This window comes from Nerophis ophidion, linkage group LG11 (genome assembly GCF_033978795.1).
Source record: "Nerophis ophidion isolate RoL-2023_Sa linkage group LG11, RoL_Noph_v1.0, whole genome shotgun sequence".
Taxonomy (NCBI): domain Eukaryota; kingdom Metazoa; phylum Chordata; class Actinopteri; order Syngnathiformes; family Syngnathidae; genus Nerophis; species Nerophis ophidion.
Window position 1 is genome coordinate 69,003,889 of NC_084621.1, and position 25,802 is coordinate 69,029,690.

The window sequence follows — 25,802 nt, forward strand, 5'->3', positions numbered from 1 at the left end:
CCGGCTCACTTCCTGCTTATGAAATATGCACGCTAGCCAAGCCAGCTTGCGTTCCAAAACAAAGTGCTAAAGTTCTATTTTGGATGATGCATCAATTGCTATGAATTCAATGAACGCATAACATTTTGTGAAACATTGTATTTTAACGGATGGGCACGCCGTTCAAAACAACATCCACAATGCATTGCGAACCCGGAACAGGAAGACAAAATCTCCATCAGCTGACCGCGGTGTGCAATATCTCGCAGGATTTTCTCATTTTGCGCAGTAAATTCTTTCTTTTCCAAGTAGAAGCCTACGCCATGTTACGACCAAAGGCACTGACGCAAGTTCTGAGCCAAGCGAACACAAACGGAGTCCAGAGCACGCTGTAAGTGCAGCTAGCCTCCTTTACCGCCACATGCTAACATGCTAACATGCTAACATGCTTGTTTGAAAAGTCGCTTCAGTAAATAATCTCAACTTTGCTCTTTGACTCCGCTACTAACTCCACATGGAATAAGACTTGTTTTGCCAGCCGTTTCTCGGAACATCTTTTTCTAATACTTTCTAAAGATGTTCTTTTACTACTTGTACTCTCCCTGACTGCACTAGTCTTTTATATCCATCCGATTATTCATCCTAGCTATTTGAAAATCATAAGTTGTCTTGTTGTGTATTTTAAAACACATTTCCCACATTGGATCACCCTTAATTGTTACACAAGTGAAAAATAAGTTGATTCATTAAACCATTTTTTTTTTAACTATTTGTATTCTACAAATAGTGGATTAAAAAAACAAATAGGTGAAAGGTAACGAGAGAAAGTTGCAGTTTCTACTCTGATTACATAAAGGTGCCATGCAGACTGTTTTTACTGAAAAAATAATCATGAATCAAAATCAATGCTGTTATTGTACATAGAACTATTCAAGGCTCTGAATAATTTACATCAACAATTCCAATTCGAAATATTTTTGTGGAAAATATTGCATATTTTGTGTGTTTGCCATTTAAAAACAATGTTTTATTAGACAATAAGGGCATTATGTCATGTGTACACTAGACTGCATATTCAAGTGTTTATGTTGGTCTAGTGCACTGGACTGCATATTCAAGTGTATGGTGGTCTAGTACACTAGACTGCATATAAGTACACTAGACTGCATATTCAAGTGTATGGTGGTCTAGTACACTAGACTGCATATTCAAGTCTATGGTGGTCTAGTACACTAGACTGCATATTCAAGTCTATGGTGGTCTAGTACACTAGACTGCATATTCAAGTCTATGGTGGTCTAGTACACTAGACTGCATATTCAAGTCTATGGTGGTCTAGTACACTAGACTGCATATTCAAGTGTATGATGGTCTAGTACACTAGACTGCATATTCAAGTGTATGGTGGTCTAGTACACTAGACTGCATATTCAAGTGTATGGTGGTCTAGTACACTAGACTGCATATTCAAGTGTTTATGTTGGTCTAGTGCACTGGACTGCATATTCAAGTGTATGGTGGTCTAGTACACTAGACTGCATATAAGTACACTAGACTGCATATTCAAGTGTATGGTGGTCTAGTACACTAGACTGCATATTCAAGTCTATGGTGGTCTAGTACACTAGACTGCATATTCAAGTCTGTGGTGGTCTAGTACACTAGACTGCATATTCAAGTCTATGGTGGTCTAGTACACTAGACTGCATATTCAAGTCTATGGTGGTCTAGTACACTAGACTGCATATTCAAGTCTATGGTGGTCTAGTACACTAGACTGCATATTCAAGTCTATGGTGGTCTAGTACACTAGACTGCATATTCAAGTGTATGATGGTCTAGTACACTAGACTGCATATTCAAGTGTATGGTGGTCTAGTACACTAGACTGCATATTCAAGTCTATGGTGGTCTAGTACACTAGACTGCATATTCAAGTGTTTATGTTGGTCTAGTGCACTGGACTGCATATTCAAGTGTATGGTGGTCTAGTACACTAGACTGCATATAAGTACACTAGACTGCATATTCAAGTGTATGGTGGTCTAGTACACTAGACTGCATATTCAAGTCTATGGTGGTCTAGTACACTAGACTGCATATTCAAGTCTATGGTGGTCTAGTACACTAGACTGCATATTCAAGTCTATGGTGGTCTAGTACACCAGACTGCATATTCAAGTCTATGGTGGTCTAGTACACTAGACTGCATATTCAAGTCTATGGTGGTCTAGTACACTAGACTGCATATTCAAGTGTATGGTGGTCTAGTACACTAGACTGCATATTCAAGTGTATGGTGGTCATGTGTACACTAGACTGCATATTAAAGTGTATGATGGTCTAGTACACTAGACTGCATATTCAAGTGTATGGTGGTCTAGTACACTAGACTGCATATTCAAGTGTATGGTGGTCTATTACACTAGACTGCATATTCAAGTGTATGGTGGTCTAGTACACTAGACTGCATATTCAAGTGTATGGTGGTCATGTGTACACTAGACTGCATATTCAAGTGTATGATGGTCTAGTACACTAGACTGCATATTCAAGTGTATGGTGGTCTAGTACACTAGACTGCATATAAGTACACTAGACTGCATATTCAAGTCTATGGTGGTCTAGTACACTAGACTGCATATTCAAGTCTATGGTGGTCTAGTACACTAGACTGCATATTCAAGTGTATGGTGGTCATGTGTACACTAGACTGCATATTAAAGTGTATGATGGTCTAGTACACTAGACTGCATATTCAAGTGTATGGTGGTCTAGTACACTAGACTGCATATTCAAGTGTATGGTGGTCTAGTACACTAGACTGCATATTCAAGTGTATGGTGGTCTATTACACTAGACTGCATATTCAAGTGTATGGTGGTCTAGTACACTAGACTGCATATTCAAGTCTATGGTGGTCTAGTACACTAGACTGCATATTCAAGTCTATGGTGGTCTAGTACACTAGACTGCATATTCAAGTCTATGGTGGTCTAGTACACTAGACTGCATATTCAAGTCTATGGTGGTCTAGTACACTAGACTGCATATTCAAGTCTATGGTGGTCTAGTACACTAGACTGCATATTCAAGTGTATGATGGTCTAGTACACTAGACTGCATATTCAAGTGTATGGTGGTCTAGTACACTAGACTGCATATTCAAGTGTATGGTGGTCTAGTACACTAGACTGCATATTCAAGTGTTTATGTTGGTCTAGTGCACTGGACTGCATATTCAAGTGTATGGTGGTCTAGTACACTAGACTGCATATAAGTACACTAGACTGCATATTCAAGTGTATGGTGGTCTAGTACACTAGACTGCATATTCAAGTCTATGGTGGTCTAGTACACTAGACTGCATATTCAAGTCTGTGGTGGTCTAGTACACTAGACTGCATATTCAAGTCTATGGTGGTCTAGTACACTAGACTGCATATTCAAGTCTATGGTGGTCTAGTACACTAGACTGCATATTCAAGTGTATGGTGGTCATGTGTACACTAGACTGCATATTAAAGTGTATGATGATCTAGTACACTAGACTGCATATTCAAGTGTATGGTGGTCTAGTACACTAGACTGCATATTCAAGTGTACGGTGGTCTAGTACACTAGACTGCATATTCAAGTGTATGGTGGTCTATTACACTAGACTGCATATTCAAGTGTATGGTGGTCTAGTACACTAGACTGCATATTCAAGTGTATGGTGGTCATGTGTACACTAGACTGCATATTCAAGTGTATGATGGTCTAGTACACTAGACTGCATATTCAAGTGTATGTGGTCTAGTACACTAGACTGCATATTCAAGTGTATGATGGTCATGTGTACACTAGACTGCATATTCAAGTGTATGTGGTCTAGTACACTAGACTGCATATTCAAGTGTATGGTGGTCATGTGTACACTAGACTGCATATTCAAGTGTATGATGGTCATGTGTACACTAGACTGCATATTCAAGTGTATGTGGTCTAGTACACTAGACTGCATATTCAAGTGTATGGTGGTCATGTGTACACCAGACTGCATATTCAAGTGTATGATGGTCTAGTACACTAGACTGCATATTCAAGTGTATGTGGTCTAGTACACTAGACTGCATATTCAAGTGTATGATGGTCATGTGTACACTAGACTGCATATTCAAGTGTATGGTGGTCTAGTACACTAGACTGCATATTCAAGTGTATGGTGGTCATGTGTACACTAGACTGCATATTCAAGTGTATGGTGGTCTAGTACACTAGACTGCATATTCAAGTGTATGATGGTCATGTGTACACTAGACTGCATATTCAAGTGTATGGTGGTCTAGTACACTAGACTGCATATTCAAGTGTATGATGGTCATGTGTACACGAGACTGCCTATTTCAAATCATCATTTCCAACACTGCTTAATCCTGGATTTTTAATAAATATTTGTGATTAAAAACCTCCCCATAAGTCAGCTTTCCCTCCGAAAATCGGCCATTTTTCCCCAGAAAATCCATATAATTGACTAAGTTGGTAGTAATTGATGCCATAACCTGGTGTCTTCTAAGAGCAGCTCTGGTGGCCAATGGTCCTTTTGGAAGAAGTGTGCACAATGTGCCACCTTCATCCTTTGATGCTTGCTCATAAAATGTGTGCAGAGTTTTGCAGATCCACTGTATTCTCACAATTTGTGCATAGAACCACTTTAACTTTCCACTTTGGTCAGTTTACTGAACAACGAAGGCTCCTTGCTGGCGTACTCCGGCTACGGCGACACGGACGCTCGGGTCACCGCCGCCATCGCCAGCAACATCTGGGCGGCGTACGACAAGAACGGCCACCAAGCTTTCAATGAAGACAAGCTGAAGTTCATTCTAATGGACTGCATGGTAAGAGACAAAGCATTTGTACAAGATCATGTCATAAGTTGAGCCATTGTCAGGAGGGAAGGGTGGCCATCACTCGTGTGGCCAACCTGCTTCTGTGCATGTACGCCAAGGAGACGGTGGGCTTTGGGATGCTCAAAGCCAAGGTGAGACTTTTATCACAGGAGTTGTCATCCATCCAGGACCGCCATCAACACCATCTTCTTCTTTTGCAGGCAGAGGCTCTGGTGGAGTACCTGGAAGAACCGCTCACCCAAGTGGCCGCATCTTAGTAGTCTATCCTTCGTAAAGTGCAGCTTTTAAAGCAATAAACTCCATGTCATTGTAGCTTTTGCTATAGTTGCCTTTTTTCTTTGTTTATATATATATATATATATATATATATATATATATATATATATATATATACACACATACATATATATATATATATATATACACATACATATATATACACATACATATATATATGTGTGTATGTATATATATATATATATGTTGTCATACATTTATATGTATATATATATATCTATATATATATATATATATATATATATGTTGTCATACCTGTATATGTATGTATGTGTGTATTATTTCTCCCTTGGGTTGGAAGTTGCAAAGCAAGGTTGCTTGCATGAACAAAGGCACTCTGGTAAAACAGGAAGTGATCAATGGGAGAGACACTCTAACGGCCAATGAGGCAACAGTATCAACAATCACGTTTGTTGTCTCGCTGTTGATTCTATGCTTGCAGTGAGAAGTGAAAGTACAAATCAGTGCTGCAGAGAGTAAATAAATTGTGGCTAAAAGAGGAAAAATCTCCTCGTCAGTATTGCAGTTGTTTTTTTGTTTTTTTTTTCAAAAGGTGCCGTAGTCCTTAGTCACTCCCACCTCTTCTTTTCAGGCTTGGTGTGCTCTCTGTTGGGGTGTATGGAAACAACAGCTAGGAACTAAAGTTCAGGACTGAGTAAATAACAAATGTGCTGCTCAGAAAGAACAGTCAATAATAATTACAGCTTAACATAAATACATTGTCATACATAGATAAGCATAACAGACCAAATTGAAATGTTGCACAGCTTTAACTTCCTGGCACCCAACTAGTTTTTCTGCATGTTTACATGTTTTGTTATTTTTGCTCCTGCATGTTTTATTTTTGCTCCTGACATTTTAAATTCCATCGTTCTTATTTTGTATATTTTTCCCCTGTTTCTTATTTTGCATAAGTCATTAAGAATATAAGTAATTATCAATATTAAGTGATATGAAAGACTGAGTGATACAGTTTTAAATGGTAAATGGGTTGTACTTGTATTGTGCTTTTCTACCCCTTTTTAAGGAGCCCAAAGCTCTTTGACAGTATTTCCAAAAAGATCATTGATAGACTGTATATTATTCTAACTTATAAGGCAAAGCGAAGTTGTGGATGTTTTGTTTAGTTAGCTGAGTTTTTTTTCGTTATCTTGAATTGGTTGTGACATCTCTCATATGCCACATGGTAGACCTGCATCACTTACTATTTTGTTGTTGTCGGCGGCGGCGCTAAGCCTTCTGGGTAATCTAGTATATAAGTATTTAACAACACAAAGTCATCCTCGTATACTTGTATTTGTATATTTACTAATCCAGGGCAAGGAAATGAAGAAGTCTTTTTTTGCAATGGTGACCCAGCAAAGAGGCAGCATGTAAATGTTAGAGATGTTGAAGTGTAATGACAACCTCTCCTCATACCTCATTTACCAACAAAAAAATAGTACTTTTAATCAGTTCACAAATGCTGGTGACCTGCAGGGGTAAATGTGTTCCAACACAAATGAATGTGTAAGATGGACAAACACTTTTCAGGCATAAAACACACAGCCTGGTGTTTTTCTTTCTCTAGTCACAGAAGCCTACTATTAGTTCCCACTTCGAAATGTGCTGTGTGCTCGCTCGGCCCGTCTGTCCCATTTCAAAAGCCAATGTGGCCCCTGAGCCAAAAGGTTTGCCTTAAGTTGATCTAATGATCCAAGCTTTGATCAAGAAAATAAATCAAAGTTATTTTTAAGACTGTTTTGATTGACACCCTTCCAGGCCCTGAGAATAAACTTGAGGGGAGATCTAAAGGGGGAAAAAAGTTTATATTGTATTTGATTAAGAAATTAAAATTGTTAAAAAAGGCCCCCGCATTTTCCGTGTGTGGCCCTCTGTGTTTAATATTCATTTCCATTTATGCAATTGCTTTTTATTCCAGTTCATTCCTCAAAGACATTCCAATAAACCTTCTACATGCAGTACTTTATTCTCGCCAGCAGAGGGCGCCTGTTGTCAGATTATATTTTTACAGGGGAAAATATTAAGAAGTAAGACAAAAGATCAAATGTTGTAGCTAATATTTAATAGTGATATACTTAGGTCCCAATAATGTAAAGCTGGCAGAAAGTTTACTCTTTTAATATAAATATCCGTTTTTGCTTGCTTTTTATTCCAGTACATTCCTCACAGACTTACCATTTATTGATTGATTGAAACTTTTATTAGTAGATTGCACAGTACAGTACATGTTCTGTACAATTGAGCACTAAATGGTAACACCCCAATAAGTTTTTCAACTTGTTTAAGTCGGGGTCCACGTTAATCAATTCATGGTAATCAACCTTCTGCATGCAGTACTTTATTCCCGCCAGCAGGGAGCGCCTGACCAACCCTTCCACTTCACCTGCTGGCCCCTCCCACCTGATCGACCTGCCTCAGCCTGAAGACACGCCCCCCGTGCTGAGGCCAGCCGCTCCCAGGCCTGCAAACAACATGTCGTGCACCCAGGAAGACTCCGACTAGTGACGTCTGCTGCTCTGTGAGGAGGAGAAGAAGAAGAAGAAGAAGTGGATGGATGCAACATGGGTTCGGACGAGGCCTACAATTTTGTCTTCAAGGGTGAGTCAGGTTGTTTTACTTCCAAAAACGTTCCGGCCTTCCTGGGTCTTGACCTTGTTTAATCATTCCATGTCCGCGCTGACATTGTGGCCAACAAGACCACCCTTGTCCTCGCTCTCACCTGGCTATGATCGATGACATCTTGACAAAACTCACCTGGCTATGATCAATGACATCTTGACAAAAGTCACCTGGCTATGATCGATGACATCTTGACAAAACTCACCTGGCTATGATCGATGACATCTTGACAAAACTCACCTGGCTATGATCAATAACATCTTGACAAAACTCACCTGGCTATGATCAATGACATCTTGACAAAACTCACCTGGCTATGATCGATGACATCTTGACAAAACTCACCTGGCTATGATCAATAACATCTTGACAAAAGTCACCTGGCTATGATCGATGACATCTTGACAAAACTCACCTGGCTATGATCGATGACATCTTGACAAAACTCACCTGGCTATGATCAATAACATCTTGACAAAAGTCACCTGGCTATGATCGATGACATCTTGACAAAACTCACCTGGCTATGATCGGTGACATCTTGACAAAACTCACCTGGCTATGATCGATGACATCTTGACAAAAGTCACCTGGCTATGATCGATGACATCTTGACAAAACTCACCTGGCTATGATCAATAACATCTTGACAAAAGTCACCTGGCTATGATCGATGACATCTTGACAAAACTCACCTGGCTATGATCGATGACATCTTGACAAAACTCACCTGGCTATGATCGATGACATCTTGACAAAACTCACCTGGCTATGATCAATAACATCTTGACAAAACTCACCTGGCTATGATCGATGACATCTTGACAAAACTCACCTGGCTATGATCAATAACATCTTGACAAAACTCACCTGGCTATGATCAATAACATCTTGACAAAAGTCACCTGGCTATGATCAATGACATCTTGACAAAACTCACCTGGCTATGATCGATGACATCTTGACAAAACTCACCTGGCTATGATCAATAACATCTTGACAAAACTCACCTGGCTATGATCGATGACATCTTGACAAAACTCACCTGGCTATGATCGGTGACATCTTGACAAAAGTCACCTGGCTATGATCGATGACATCTTGACAAAAGTCACCTGGCTATGATCGATGACATCTTGACAAAACTCACCTGGCTATGATCAATGACATCTTGACAAAACTCACCTGGCTATGATCAATGACATCTTGACAAAACTCACCTGGCTATGATCAATACCATCTTGACAAAACTCACCTGGCTATGATCAATAACATCTTGACAAAAGTCACCTGGCTATGATCAATAACATCTTGACAAAACTCACCTGGCTATGATCAATAACATCTAGACAAAAGTCACCTGGCTATGATCAATAACATCTTGACAAAACTCACCTGGCTATGATCAATAACATCTTGACAAAACTCACCTGGGTATGATCAATAACATCTTGACAAAACTCACCTGGCTATGATCAATAACATCTTGACAAAACTCACCTGGCTATGATCAATAACATCTTGACAAAACTCACCTGGCTATGATCAATGACATCTTGACAAAACTCACCTGGCTATGATCAATAACATCTTGACAAAACTCACCTGGCTATGGTCAATAACATCTTGACAAAAGTCACCTGGCTATGATCAATGACATCTTGACAAAACTCACCTGGCTATGATCAATAACATCTTGACAAAACTCACCTGGCTATGGTCAATAACATCTTGACAAAACTCACCTGGCTATGATCAATAACATCTTGACAAAACTCACCTGGCTATGATCGATGACATCTTGACAAAACTCACCTGGCTATGATCAATAACATCTTGACAAAAGTCACCTGGCTATGATCGATGACATCTTGACAAAACTCACCTGGCTATGATCGATGACATCTTGACAAAACTCACCTGGCTATGATCAATAACATCTTGACAAAAGTCACCTGGCTATGATCGATGACATCTTGACAAAACTCACCTGGCTATGATCGGTGACATCTTGACAAAACTCACCTGGCTATGATCGATGACATCTTGACAAAAGTCACCTGGCTATGATCGATGACATCTTGACAAAACTCACCTGGCTATGATCAATAACATCTTGACAAAAGTCACCTGGCTATGATCGATGACATCTTGACAAAACTCACCTGGCTATGATCGATGACATCTTGACAAAACTCACCTGGCTATGATCGATGACATCTTGACAAAACTCACCTGGCTATGATCAATAACATCTTGACAAAACTCACCTGGCTATGATCGATGACATCTTGACAAAACTCACCTGGCTATGATCAATAACATCTTGACAAAACTCACCTGGCTATGATCAATAACATCTTGACAAAAGTCACCTGGCTATGATCGATGACATCTTGACAAAACTCACCTGGCTATGATCGGTGACATCTTGACAAAACTCACCTGGCTATGATCGATGACATCTTGACAAAAGTCACCTGGCTATGATCGATGACATCTTGACAAAACTCACCTGGCTATGATCAATAACATCTTGACAAAAGTCACCTGGCTATGATCGATGACATCTTGACAAAACTCACCTGGCTATGATCGATGACATCTTGACAAAACTCACCTGGCTATGATCGATGACATCTTGACAAAACTCACCTGGCTATGATCAATAACATCTTGACAAAACTCACCTGGCTATGATCGATGACATCTTGACAAAACTCACCTGGCTATGATCAATAACATCTTGACAAAACTCACCTGGCTATGATCAATAACATCTTGACAAAAGTCACCTGGCTATGATCAATGACATCTTGACAAAACTCACCTGGCTATGATCGATGACATCTTGACAAAACTCACCTGGCTATGATCAATAACATCTTGACAAAACTCACCTGGCTATGATCGATGACATCTTGACAAAACTCACCTGGCTATGATCGGTGACATCTTGACAAAAGTCACCTGGCTATGATCGATGACATCTTGACAAAAGTCACCTGGCTATGATCGATGACATCTTGACAAAACTCACCTGGCTATGATCAATGACATCTTGACAAAACTCACCTGGCTATGATCAATGACATCTTGACAAAACTCACCTGGCTATGATCAATACCATCTTGACAAAACTCACCTGGCTATGATCAATAACATCTTGACAAAAGTCACCTGGCTATGATCAATAACATCTTGACAAAACTCACCTGGCTATGATCAATAACATCTAGACAAAAGTCACCTGGCTATGATCAATAACATCTTGACAAAACTCACCTGGCTATGATCAATAACATCTTGACAAAACTCACCTGGGTATGATCAATAACATCTTGACAAAACTCACCTGGCTATGATCAATAACATCTTGACAAAACTCACCTGGCTATGATCAATAACATCTTGACAAAACTCACCTGGCTATGATCAATGACATCTTGACAAAACTCACCTGGCTATGATCAATAACATCTTGACAAAACTCACCTGGCTATGGTCAATAACATCTTGACAAAAGTCACCTGGCTATGATCAATAACATCTTGACAAAACTCACCTGGCTATGATCAATAACATCTTGACAAAACTCACCTGGGTATGATCAATAACATCTTGACAAAACTCACCTGGCTATGATCAATAACATCTTGACAAAACTCACCTGGCTATGATCAATAACATCTTGACAAAACTCACCTGGCTATGATCAATGACATCTTGACAAAACTCACCTGGCTATGATCAATAACATCTTGACAAAACTCACCTGGCTATGGTCAATAACATCTTGACAAAACTCACCTGGCTATGATCGATGACATCTTGACAAAACTCACCTGGCTATGGTCGGTGACATCTTGACAAAAGTCACCTGGCTATGATCGATGACATCTTGACAAAAGTCACCTGGCTATGATCGATGACATCTTGACAAAACTCACCTGGCTATGATCAATGACATCTTGACAAAACTCACCTGGCTATGATCGATGACATCTTGACAAAACTCACCTGGCTATGATCAATAACATCTTGACAAAACTCACCTGGCTATGATCGATGACATCTTGACAAAACTCACCTGGCTATGATCAATACCATCTTGACAAAACTCACCTGGCTATGATCAATAACATCTTGACAAAAGTCACCTGGCTATGATCAATAACATCTTGACAAAACTCACCTGGCTATGATCAATAACATCTAGACAAAAGTCACCTGGCTATGATCAATAACATCTTGACAAAACTCACCTGGCTATGATCAATAACATCTTGACAAAACTCACCTGGGTATGATCAATAACATCTTGACAAAACTCACCTGGCTATGATCAATAACATCTTGACAAAACTCACCTGGCTATGATCAATACCATCTTGACAAAACTCACCTGGCTATGATCAATAACATCTTGACAAAACTCACCTGGCTATGATCAATGACATCTTGACAAAACTCACCTGGCTATGATCAATAACATCTTGACAAAACTCACCTGGCTATGGTCAATAACATCTTGACAAAAGTCACCTGGCTATGATCAATAACATCTTGACAAAACTCACCTGGCTATGACCGATGACATCTTGACAAAACTCACCTGGCTATGATCGATGACATCTTGACAAAACTCACCTGGCTATGATCGATGACATCTTGACAAAACTCACCTGGCTATGATCAATAACATCTTGACAAAACTCACCTGGCTATGATCGATGACATCTTGACAAAACTCACCTGGCTATGATCAATACCATCTTGACAAAACTCACCTGGCTATGATCAATAACATCTTGACAAAAGTCACCTGGCTATGATCAATAACATCTTGACAAAACTCACCTGGCTATGATCAATAACATCTAGACAAAAGTCACCTGGCTATGATCAATAACATCTTGACAAAACTCACCTGGCTATGATCAATAACATCTTGACAAAACTCACCTGGGTATGATCAATAACATCTTGACAAAACTCACCTGGCTATGATCAATAACATCTTGACAAAACTCACCTGGCTATGATCAATACCATCTTGACAAAACTCACCTGGCTATGATCAATAACATCTTGACAAAACTCACCTGGCTATGATCAATGACATCTTGACAAAACTCACCTGGCTATGATCAATAACATCTTGACAAAACTCACCTGGCTATGGTCAATAACATCTTGACAAAAGTCACCTGGCTATGATCAATAACATCTTGACAAAACTCACCTGGCTATGACCGATGACATCTTGACAAAACTCACCTGGCTATGATCGATGACATCTTGACAAAACTCACCTGGCTATGATCGATGACATCTTGACAAAACTCACCTGGCTATGATCAATAACATCTTGACAAAACTCACCTGGCTATGATCAATACCATCTTGACAAAACTCACCTGGCTATGATCAATGACATCTTGACAAAACTCACCTGGCTATGGTCAATAACATCTTGACAAAACTCACCTGGCTATGGTCAATAACATCTTGACAAAAGTCACCTGGCTATGATCAATAATATCTTGACAAACTATTTCTCAGACAAAAGGATACTTTAGCAGCAAGAAGACAACAAATCATGTAAATGTCACTTGGAGGTTTTTTACTCTTTAGTCATTTGAGTCATTCCTCTAACTTTGTGCATCAATCATCAACACACTTCAATTATTCATGCAATTTGTTTTGAACGTACAGATGTGGACATCAATGATCACATCAATGTCAGTCAGCACATCAATGATCAGATCAATGTCAGTCATCACATCAATGATCAGATCAATGTCAGTCATCACATCAATGTCAGTCATCAGATCAATGTCAGTCATCACGTCAATGTCAGTCATCAGATCAATGTCAGTCATCAGATCAATGTCAGTCATCACATCAATGTCAGTCATCACATCAATGTCAGTCATCACGTCAATGTCAGTCATCAGATCAATGTCAGTCATCAGATCAATGTCAGTCATCACGTCAATGTCAGTCATCAGATCAATGTCAGTCATCACGTCAATGTCAGTCATCAGATCAATGTATCGGTCAATGATCAGATGGATGCTTAGGTCAATGATGAGATGAATGTCAGTCCTCAGATGGATGCTTAGGTCAATGATGAGATGAATGTCAGTCCTCAGGTGGATGCTTAGGTCAATGATGAGATGAATGTCAGTCCTCAGATGGATGCTTAGGTCAATGATGAGATGAATGTCAGTCCTCAGGTGGATGCTTAGGTCAATGATGAGATGAATGTCAGTCCTCAGATGGATGCTTAGGTCAATGATGAGATGAATGTCAGTCCTCAGATGGATGCTTAGGTCAATGATGAGATGAATGTCAGTCCTCAGATGGATGCTTAGGTCAATGATGAGATGAATGTCAGTCCTCAGATGGATGCTTAGGTCAATGATGAGATGAATGTCAGTCCTCAGATGGATGCTTAGGTCAATGATGAGATGAATGTCAGTCCTCAGATGGATGCTTAGGTCAATGATGAGATGAATGTCAGTCCTCAGATGGATGCTTAGGTCAATGATGAGATGAATGTCAGTCCTCAGATGGATGCTTAGGTCAATGATGAGATGAATGTCAGTCCTCAGATGGATGCTTAGGTCAATGATGAGGTGAATGTCAGTCCTCAGATGGATGCTTAGGTCAATGATGAGATGAATGTCAGTCCTCAGATGGATGCTTAGGTCAATGATGAGATGAATGTCAGTCCTCAGATGGATGCTTAGGTCAATGATGAGGTGAATGTCAGTCCTCAGATGGATGCTTAGGTCAATGATGAGGTGAATGTCAGTCCTCAGATGGATGCTTAGGTCAATGATGAGGTGAATGTCAGTCCTCAGATGGATGCTTAGGTCAATGATGAGGTGAATGTCAGTCCTCAGATGGATGCTTAGGTCAATGATGAGATGAATGTCAGTCAGATGGATGCTTAGGTCAATGATGAGGTGAATGTCAGTCCTCAGATGGATGCTTAGGTCAATGATGAGATGAATGTCAGTCAGATGGATGCTTAGGTCAATGATGAGGTGAATGTCAGTCCTCAGATGGATGCTTAGGTCAATGATGAGGTGAATGTCAGTCCTCAGATGGATGCTTAGGTCAATGATGAGATGAATGTCAGTCCTCAGATGGATGCTTAGGTCAATGATGAGATGAATGTCAGTCCTCAGATGGATGCTTAGGTCAATGATGAGATGAATGTCAGTCCTCAGATGGATGCTTAGGTCAATGATGAGGTGAATGTCAGTCCTCAGATGGATGCTTAGGTCAATGATGAGATGAATGTCAGTCCTCAGATAGCACGGCTAGTGTGTGATATCAAAACAATGCAAGTGTGTCAGAGCCAAGCAGTCAAAAACAACTAAGAAATATCTGCCACTGAAAAATGTGTAAAGCCAGTAAAACTACTGCTGTGAACATCTTCAATGTAAATTATGTCAGATGTCTGGCTAATGATTGCTTTGACAGTATTGTTGACAGTCATGTACAGTGACATACAGTATGTTGACAGTCATGTACAGTGACATACAGTATTGTTGACAGTCATGTACAGTGACATACAGTATGTTGACAGTCATGTACAGTGACATACAGTATGTTGACAGTCATGTACAGTGACATACAGTATGTTGACAGTCATGTACAGTGACATACAGTGTTGTAGACAGTCATGTACAGTGACATACAGTATGTTGACAGTCATGTACAGTGACATACAGTATTGTTGACAGTCATTTACAGTGACATACAGTATGTTGACAGTCATGTACAGTGACATACAGTATGTTGACAGTCATGTGCAGTGACATACAGTATTGTTGACAGTCATTTACAGTGACATACAGTATGTTGACAGTCATGTACAGTGACATACAGTATGTTGACAGTCATGTACAGTGACATACAGTATTGTTGACAGTCATTTACAGTGACATACAGTATGTTGACAGTCATGTACAGTGACATACAGTATGTTGACAGTCATGTACAGTGACATACAGTATTGTTGACAGTCATTTACAGTGACATACAGTATGTTGACAGTCATGTACAGTGACATACAGTATGTTGACAGTCATGTACAGTGACATACAGTATTGTTGACAGTCATTTACAGTGACATACAGTATGTTGACAGTCATGTACAGTGACATACAGTATGTTGACAGTCATGTACAGTGACATACAGTATTGTTGACAGTCATGTACAGTGACATACAGTATGGTTGACAGTCATGTACAGTGACATACAGTATTGTTGACAGTCATGTACAGTGACATACAGTATTGTTGACAGTCATGTACAGTGACATACAGTATGTTGACAGTCATGTACAGTGACATACAGTATGTTGACAGTCATGTACAGTGACATACAGTATTGTTGACAGTCATGTACAGTGACATACAGTATTGTTGACAGTCATTTACAGTGACATACAGTATGTTGACAGTCATGTACAGTGACATACAGTATTGTTGACAGTCATGTACAGTGACATACAGTATTGTTGACAGTCATGTACAGTGACATACAGTATGTTGACAGTCATGTACAGTGACATACAGTATGTTGACAGTCATGTACAGTGACATACAGTATTGTTGACAGTCATGTACAGTGACATACAGTATGTTGACAGTCATGTACAGTGACTTACAGTATGTTGACAGTCATGTACAGTGACACACAGTATGTTGACAGTCATGTACAGTGACACACAGTATGTTGACAGTCATGTACAGTGACATACAGTATGTTGACAGTCATGTACAGTGACATACAGTATTGTTGACAGTCATGTACAGTGACATACAGTATGTTGACAGTCATGTACAGTGACATACAGTATGTTGACAGTCATGTACAGTGACATACAGTATTGTTGACAGTCATGTACAGTGACATACAGTATGTTGACAGTCATGTACAGTGACATACAGTATTGTTGACAGTCATGTACAGTGACATACAGTATTGTTGACAGTCATGTACAGTGACATACAGTATGTTGACAGTCATGTACAGTGACATACAGTATTGTTGACAGTCATGTACAGTGACATACAGTGTTGTTGACAGTCATGTACAGTGACATACAGTGTTGTTGACAGTCATGTACAGTGACATACAGTGTTGTTGACAGTCATGTACAGTGACATACAGTATGTTGACAGTCATGTACAGTGACATACAGTATGTTGACAGTCATGTACAGTGACATACAGTATTGTTGACAGTCATGTACAGTGACATACAGTATGTTGACAGTCATGTACAGTGACATACAGTGTTGTTGACAGTCATGTACAGTGACATACAGTGTTGTTGACAGTCATGTACAGTGACATACAGTGTTGTTGACAGTCATGTACAGTGACATACAGTGTTGTTGACAGTCATGTACAGTGACATACAGTATGTTGACAGTCATGTACAGTGACTTACAGTATGTTGACAGTCATGTACAGTGACATACAGTATGTTGACAGTCATGTACAGTGACATACAGTATTGTTGACAGTCATGTACAGTGACATACAGTATGTTGACAGTCATGTACAGTGACTTACAGTATGTTGACAGTCATGTACAGTGACATACAGTATGTTGACAGTCATGTACAGTGACATACAGTATGTTGACAGTCATGTACAGTGACATACAGTATGTTGACAGTCATGTACAGTGACATACAGTGTTGTTGACAGTCATGTACAGTGACATACAGTGTTGTTGACAGTCATGTACAGTGACATACAGTATGTTGACAGTCATGTACAGTGACATACAGTGTTGTTGACAGTCATGTACAGTGACATACAGTGTTGTTGACAGTCATGTACAGTGACATACAGTGTTGTTGACAGTCATGTACAGTGACATACAGTATGTTGACAGTCATGTACAGTGACATACAGTGTTGTTGACAGTCATGTACAGTGACATAGTGTTGTTGACAGTCATGTACAGTGACATACAGTATGTTGACAGTCATGTACAGTGACATACAGTATTGTTGACAGTCATGTACAGTGACATACAGTATTGTTGACAGTCATGTACAGTGACATACAGTATGTTGACAGTCATGTACAGTGACATACAGTATTGTTGACAGTCATGTACAGTGACATACAGTATGTTGACAGTCATGTACAGTGACATACAGTATGTTGACAGTCATGTACAGTGACATACAGTATGTTGACAGTCATGTACAGTGACATACAGTATTGTTGACAGTCATGTACAGTGACATACAGTATTGTTGACAGTCATGTACAGTGACATGCAGTGTTGTTGACAGTCATGTACAGTGACATACAGTGTTGTTGACAGTCATGTACAGTGACATACAGTATGTTGACAGTCATTTACAGTGACATACAGTATTGTTGACAGTCATGTACAGTGACATACAGTATTGTTGACAGTCATGTACAGTGACATACAGTATTGTTGACAGTCATGTACAGTGACATACAGTATTGTTGACAGTCATGTACAGTGACATACGGTATTGTTGACAGTCATGTACAGTGACATACAGTGTGTTGACAGTCATGTACAGTGACATACAGTATTGTTGACAGTCATGTACAGTGACATACAGTATGTTGACAGTCATGTACAGTGACATACAGTATTGTTGACAGTCATGTACAGTGACATACAGTATGTTGACAGTCATGTGCAGTGACATACAGTATGTTGACAGTCATGTACAGTGACATACAGTATGTTGACAGTCATGTACAGTGACATACAGTATGTTGACAGTCATGTACAGTGACATACAGTATTGTTGACAGTCATGTACAGTGACATACAGTATTGTTGACAGTCATGTACGGTGACATACAGTATTGTTGACAGTCATGTACAGTGACATACAGTATGTTGACAGTCATGTACAGTGACATACAGTATGTTGACAGTCATGTACAGTGACATACAGTATTGTTGACAGTCATGTACAGTGACATACAGTATGGTTGACAGTCATGTACAGTGACATACAGTATTGTTGACAGTCATGTACAGTGACATACAGTATTGTTGACAGTCATGTACAGTGACATACAGTATGTTGACAGTCATGTACAGTGACATACAGTATGTTGACAGTCATGTACAGTGACATACAGTATTGTTGACAGTCATGTACAGTGACATACAGTATGTTGACAGTCATGTACAGTGACATACAGTATTGTTGACAGTCATTTACAGTGACATACAGTATGTTGACAGTCATGTACAGTGACATACAGTATTGTTGACAGTCATGTACAGTGACATACAGTATTGTTGGCAGTCATGTACAGTGACATACAGTATTGTTGACAGTCATGTACAGTGACATACAGTATGTTGACAGTCATGTACAGTGACATACAGTATGTTGACAGTCATGTACAGTGACATACAGTATTGTTGACAGTCATGTACAGTGACATACAGTATGTTGACAGTCATGTACAGTGACTTACAGTATGTTGACAGTCATGTACAGTGACACACAGTATGTTGACAGTCGTGTACAGTGACACACAGTATGTTGACAGTCATGTACAGTGACATACAGTATGTTGACAGTCATGTACAGTGACATACAGTATTGTTGACAGTCATGTACAGTGACATACAGTATGTTGACAGTCATGTACAGTGACATACAGTATGTTGACAGTCATGTACAGTGACATACAGTATTGTTGACAGTCATGTACAGTGACATACAGTATGTTGACAGTCATGTACAGTGACATACAGTATTGTTGACAGTCATGTACAGTGACATACAGTATTGTTGACAGTCATGTACAGTGACATGCAGTATGTTGACAGTCATGTACAGTGACATACAGTATTGTTGACAGTCATGTACAGTGACATACAGTATTGTTGACAGTCATGTACAGTGACATACAGTATGTTGACAGTCATGTACAGTGACATACAGTATTGTTGACAGTCATGTACAGTGACATACAGTATGTTGACAGTCATGTACAGTGACGTACAGTGTTGTTGACAGTCATGTACAGTGACATACAGTGTTGTTGACAGTCATGTACAGTGACATACAGTGTTGTTGACAGTCATGTACAGTGACATACAGTGTTGTTGACAGTCATGTACAGTGACATACAGTATGTTGACAGTCATGTACAGTGACTTACAGTATGTTGACAGTCATGTACAGTGACATACAGTATGTTGACAGTCATGTACAGTGACATACAGTATTGTTGACAGTCATGTACAGTGACATACAGTATGTTGACAGTCATGTACAGTGACTTACAGTATGTTGACAGTCATGTACAGTGACATACAGTATGTTGACAGTCATGTACAGTGACATACAGTATGTTGACAGTCATGTACAGTGACATACAGTATGTTGACAGTCATGTACAGTGACATACAGTGTTGTTGACAGTCATGTACAGTGACATACAGTGTTGTTGACAGTCATGTACAGTGACATACAGTATGTTGACAGTCATGTACAGTGACATACAGTGTTGTTGACAGTCATGTACAGTGACATACAGTGTTGTTGACAGTCATGTACAGTGACATACAGTGTTGTTGACAGTCATGTGCAGTGACATACAGTATGTTGACAGTCATGTACAGTGACATACAGTGTTGTTGACAGTCATGTACAGTGACATAGTGTTGTTGACAGTCATGTACAGTGACATACAGTATGTTGACAGTCATGTACAGTGACATACAGTATTGTTGACAGTCATGTACAGTGACATACAGTATTGTTGACAGTCATGTACAGTGACATACAGTATGTTGACAGTCATGTACAGTGACATACAGTATTGTTGACAGTCATGTACAGTGACATACAGTATGTTGACAGTCATGTACAGTGACATACAGTATGTTGACAGTCATGTACAGTGACATACAGTATGTTGACAGTCATGTACAGTGACATACAGTATTGTTGACAGTCATGTACAGTGACATACAGTATTGTTGACAGTCATGTACAGTGACATACAGTGTTGTTGACAGTCATGTACAGTGACATACAGTGTTGTTGACAGTCATGTACAGTGACATACAGTATGTTGACAGTCATTTACAGTGACATACAGTATTGTTGACAGTCATGTACAGTGACATACAGTATTGTTGACAGTCATGTACAGTGACATACAGTATTGTTGACAGTCATGTACAGTGACATACAGTATTGTTGACAGTCATGTACAGTGACATACAGTATTGTTGACAGTCATGTACAGTGACATACAGTATTGTTGACAGTCATGTACAGTGACATAGTGTGTTGACAGTCATGTACAGTGACATACAGTATTGTTGACAGTCATGTACAGTGACATACAGTATGTTGACAGTCATGTACAGTGACATACAGTATTGTTGACAGTCATGTACAGTGACATACAGTATGTTGACAGTCATGTGCAGTGACATACAGTATGTTGACAGTCATGTACAGTGACATACAGTATGTTGACAGTCATGTACAGTGACATACAGTATGTTGACAGTCATGTACAGTGACATACAGTATTGTTGACAGTCATGTACAGTGACATACAGTATTGTTGACAGTCATGTACAGTGACATACAGTATGTTGACAGTCATGTACAGTGACATACAGTATTGTTGACAGTCATGTGCAGTGACATACAGTATGTTGACAGTCATGTACAGTGACATACAGTATGTTGACAGTCATGTACAGTGACATACAGTATGTTGACAGTCATGTACAGTGACATACAGTATGTTGACAGTCATGTACAGTGACATACAGTATGTTGACAGTCATGTACAGTGACATACAGTATGTTGACAGTCATGTACAGTGACATACAGTATTGTTGACAGTCATGTACAGTGACATACAGTATTGTTGACAGTCATGTACAGTGACATACAGTATGTTGACAGTCATGTACAGTGACATACAGTATTGTTGACAGTCATGTACAGTGACATACAGTATGTTGACAGTCATGTACAGTGACATACAGTATTGTTGACAGTCATGTACAGTGACATACAGTATGTTGACAGTCATGTACAGTGACATACAGTATTGTTGACAGTCATGTACAGTGACATACAGTATGTTGACAGTCATGTACAGTGACATACAGTCTTGTTGACAGTCATGTACAGTGACATACAGTATGTTGACAGTCATGTACAGTGACATACAGTATTGTTGACAGTCATGTACAGTGACATACAGTATGTTGACAGTCATGTACAGTGACATACAGTATGTTGACAGTCATGTACAGTGACATACAGTATGTTGACAGTCATGTACAGTGACATACAGTATGCTGACAGTCATGTACAGTGACATACAGTATGCTGACAGTCATGTACAGTGACATACAGTATGCTGACAGTCATGTACAGTGACATACAGTATGCTGACAGTCATGTACAGTGACATACAGTATGTTGACAGTCATGTACAGTGACATACAGTATTGTTGACAGTCATGTACAGTGACATACAGTATGTTGACAGTCATTTACAGTGACATACAGTATGTTGACAGTCATGTACAGTGACATACAGTATGCTGACAGTCATGTACAGTGACATACAGTATGCTGACAGTCATGTACAGTGACATACAGTATGTTGACAGTCATGTACAGTGACATACAGTATTGTTGACAGTCATGTACAGTGACATACAGTATGTTGACAGTCATTTACAGTGACATACAGTATGCTGACAGTCATGTACAGTGACATACAGTATGTTGACAGTCATGTACAGTGACATACAGTATTGTTGACAGTCATGTACAGTGACATACAGTATGTTGACAGTCATTTACAGTGACATACAGTATGTTGACAGTCATGTACAGTGACATACAGTATGCTGACAGTCATGTACAGTGACATACAGTATGCTGACAGTCATGTACAGTGACATACAGTATGTTGACAGTCATGTACAGTGACATACAGTATTGTTGACAGTCATGTACAGTGACATACAGTATGTTGACAGTCATTTACAGTGACATACAGTATGTTGACAGTCATGTACAGTGACATACAGTATTGTTGACAGTCATGTACAGTGACATACAGTATGTTGACAGTCATGTACAGTGACATACAGTATGTTGACAGTCATGTACAGTGACATACAGTATGCTGACAGTCATGTACAGTGACATACAGTATGCTGACAGTCATGTACAGTGACATACAGTATGTTGACAGTCATGTACAGTGACATACAGTATTGTTGACAGTCATGTACAGTGACATACAGTATGTTGACAGTCATTTACAGTGACATACAGTATGCTGACAGTCATGTACAGTGACATACAGTATGTTGACAGTCATGTACAGTGACATACAGTATTGTTGACAGTCATGTACAGTGACATACAGTATGTTGACAGTCATTTACAGTGACATACAGTATGTTGACAGTCATGTACAGTGACATACAGTATGTTGACAGTCATGTACAGTGACATACAGTATGTTGACAGTCATGTACAGTGACATACAGTATTGTTGACAGTCATTTACAGTGACATACAGTATGTTGACAGTCATGTACAGTGACATACAGTATGTTGACAGTCATGTACAGTGACATACAGTATTGTTGACAGTCATGTACAGTGACATACAGTATGTTGACAGCAGGGTGTCCTTAGTGCGGCCTGCAGCATGTTGTCGGGGACAAGAGAAACAGTGAAAATGTAAGAAAAAAGATTCAAAGAAGGAAATGTAATGCCATTTTCTAAGTAATACTGTAAGTAATCATAATATTGTTAGTTTCCTATAACACAACATTGTATATTACAAATATGTACAGTACAGGCCAATGTTTTCTTTATTTTCATGGCTATTTACGTTGTAGATTGTCACATCAAAGCTATGACACCTGTGGAGTGAAAAGCATTTCAGGTGACTACCTCTTCAAGCTCATGGAGAGAATGCCAAGAGTGTGCAAAGCAGTAATAAGAGCAAAGGATGGCTATTTTGAAGAAACTAGAATATAATTCAGTTATTCTGTTGTGAAGTACATAACTCCACATGTGTTCATTCATAGTTTTGATGTGACAATGTACTATGTAAATAGTCATGGAAATAAAGAAAACACACATTGAATGAGGACAAGTTGTGTCCAAACTCTTGGCCTGTACTGTATAGAATATCTTAATGAGCTTTTTTTTAAACAATACAAATATGTAAATGGCCCCCGCACACTTGGACTTCTCAGTGTGGACACCCCCCATCTAAAAATGTGAGAAGCTCTCAAATAAAAAATAAAATAGGTTTAGTTAGTCAGTTAATTAATTAAATAATAAAAAGTATCACTAAGTTGTAACTGAACATTAATATTTTTGTGCAGGCAGAATTTTTGACACACCAGGGCAATGTTTTTCAACCACTGTGTCGCGATATCGTCTGGTTTGCCGCAGGAGATGATGTAATTTCACCTAATTGGGTTCAAAATATTTTCAGCAAACCAGTAATTATAATTTGCAAATGTGTCCATGTTGAGTGTGTGATCTGTCTAGAGCTCTGCAGAATCCCCGTGTAATACTCTTACATATCAGTAGGTGGCAGCAGGTAGCTAATTGCATTGTAAATGTTGGGATCATGGTTTGTCGTGATCACAATATGCAGGAGGCAGCGTGTAGGTAAAAAAGGTATTTAACACTTCAACCAAAAATAAACAAAAGGTGAGTGCCACTAAAAAAAGGCATTGAAGCTTAGGGAAGACTGTCCAAAATAAAAATAAAACTGAACTGGCTGCAAAGTAAACAAAAACGAAATGCTGGACGACAGCAAAGACTTACAGTACAGAGTCAAACAACTTGCACTGAGCCTAGTCTATAAAATCCACTACACCTCCCTGATACCGAAGTACATGTCAAACTACTTCCTTAACGTAAATGACCGCCATAACCACAACACCAGGGGGAGCTCCACAAACCACGTTAAACCCAGATTCCGATCTAACAAAGGTCTTAACTCATTCTCTTTCTATGCCACATCAATGTGGAATGCACTCCCAACAGGTATAAAAGTAAGTGCATCTCTATCCTCCTTCAAAAGCGCTCTAAAACAACACCTCCAGGCAACTTCAACCCTAGACTAACACCCTCCCCCCTCCCCAGATTGTAAATAATCTAATGTATATACTTGTTCTTATGCTATGTGAACTGACTATGTTCTCTGCTGGCTGTACATATCCTACTAAGTCACACCTACACTCTTTCAATGTCCACATTTCTCACACATGATACCATTGTTGATGACTGAAGTACTGATATCAACCAAAGCTCCTCATCCCACCCCCCGGATTGTAAATAATGTCAATAATTCAATGTATATACTATGATGATGAACTTGTGTGATGACTGTATTATGTTGATAGTATATATTTGTACCATCAATTGATGAAGGTGGACCCCGACTTAAAGAAGTTGAACAACTTATTGTGGTGTTAGCATTTAGTGGTAACACCCGGAAAGTACATCCGTACATGACAATCAAGCATGTCCCCACAAAGAAGGATAGCATCCGCACAACTTCAATAATCTTGATTGCAAAGTAGATGTGGGGAATAGCCTTCAAAGGAGACATGAAAGTGCTACAGGAAAATACCAACAAAACAGGAAAAGCCACCTAACTAGGAGCGCAAGACAGGAAGTAAAAGACTACACACAGGAAAAGAGCAAAAAAGTGCAAATAAGTCAAGGTGTGACATGACAAGTGGTGACAGTACACCTACTTTGAGACAAGAGCTATAGTCATGCATGCTTGCTTATGCTTTAAAGTCATATCCAACATTTGAGAGGACCACTTTTTATTGTCGATATCGGCTGCTGACTTTCATTTTTTGATGTTTTCTGCTGGTGGTCGTGCCTCAGAATTTTGTCAATGAATAAAATGTG

The 25,802-nt window shown here is 39.3% G+C and overlaps 2 protein-coding genes across 2 annotated transcripts in view; both read left to right on the top strand.

Moving 5' to 3' along the window:
* Window positions 1–150: 150 nt before the first annotated feature.
* LOC133562397 (ragulator complex protein LAMTOR2) lies at window positions 151–5,183 on the top strand. Its single transcript, XM_061916577.1, has 4 exons — window positions 151–370; window positions 4,697–4,859; window positions 4,913–5,002; window positions 5,072–5,183. The coding sequence occupies exons 1-4, from the start codon at window positions 180–182 to the stop codon at window positions 5,126–5,128; spliced, it is 501 nt and encodes a 166-aa protein (XP_061772561.1). The 5' UTR covers window positions 151–179; the 3' UTR covers window positions 5,129–5,183.
* Window positions 5,184–7,590: 2,407 nt separating this feature from the next.
* LOC133562396 (ras-related protein Rab-25-like) overlaps window positions 7,591–25,802 on the top strand; it is a 51,735-nt gene continuing 33,523 nt past the window's right edge. The window contains exon 1 of the mRNA XM_061916576.1: window positions 7,591–7,769. Coding sequence (XP_061772560.1) covers window positions 7,733–7,769 — 37 coding nt within the window. The 5' untranslated portion in view covers window positions 7,591–7,732. The remainder of the gene's footprint in view (window positions 7,770–25,802) is intronic.

Bases quoted from the DNA above. Each gene is read 5' to 3' on its own strand.
- LOC133562397 (XM_061916577.1), top strand. From the start codon at position 180: ATGCATTGCGAACCCGGAACAGGAAGACAAAATCTCCATCAGCTGACC. The intron at 4,860-4,912 runs GTAAGAGACAAA...AGCCATTGTCAG, and splicing joins TCATTCTAATGGACTGCATG to GAGGGAAGGGTGGCCATCAC. The intron at 5,003-5,071 runs GTGAGACTTTTA...CTTCTTTTGCAG, and splicing joins TTGGGATGCTCAAAGCCAAG to GCAGAGGCTCTGGTGGAGTA.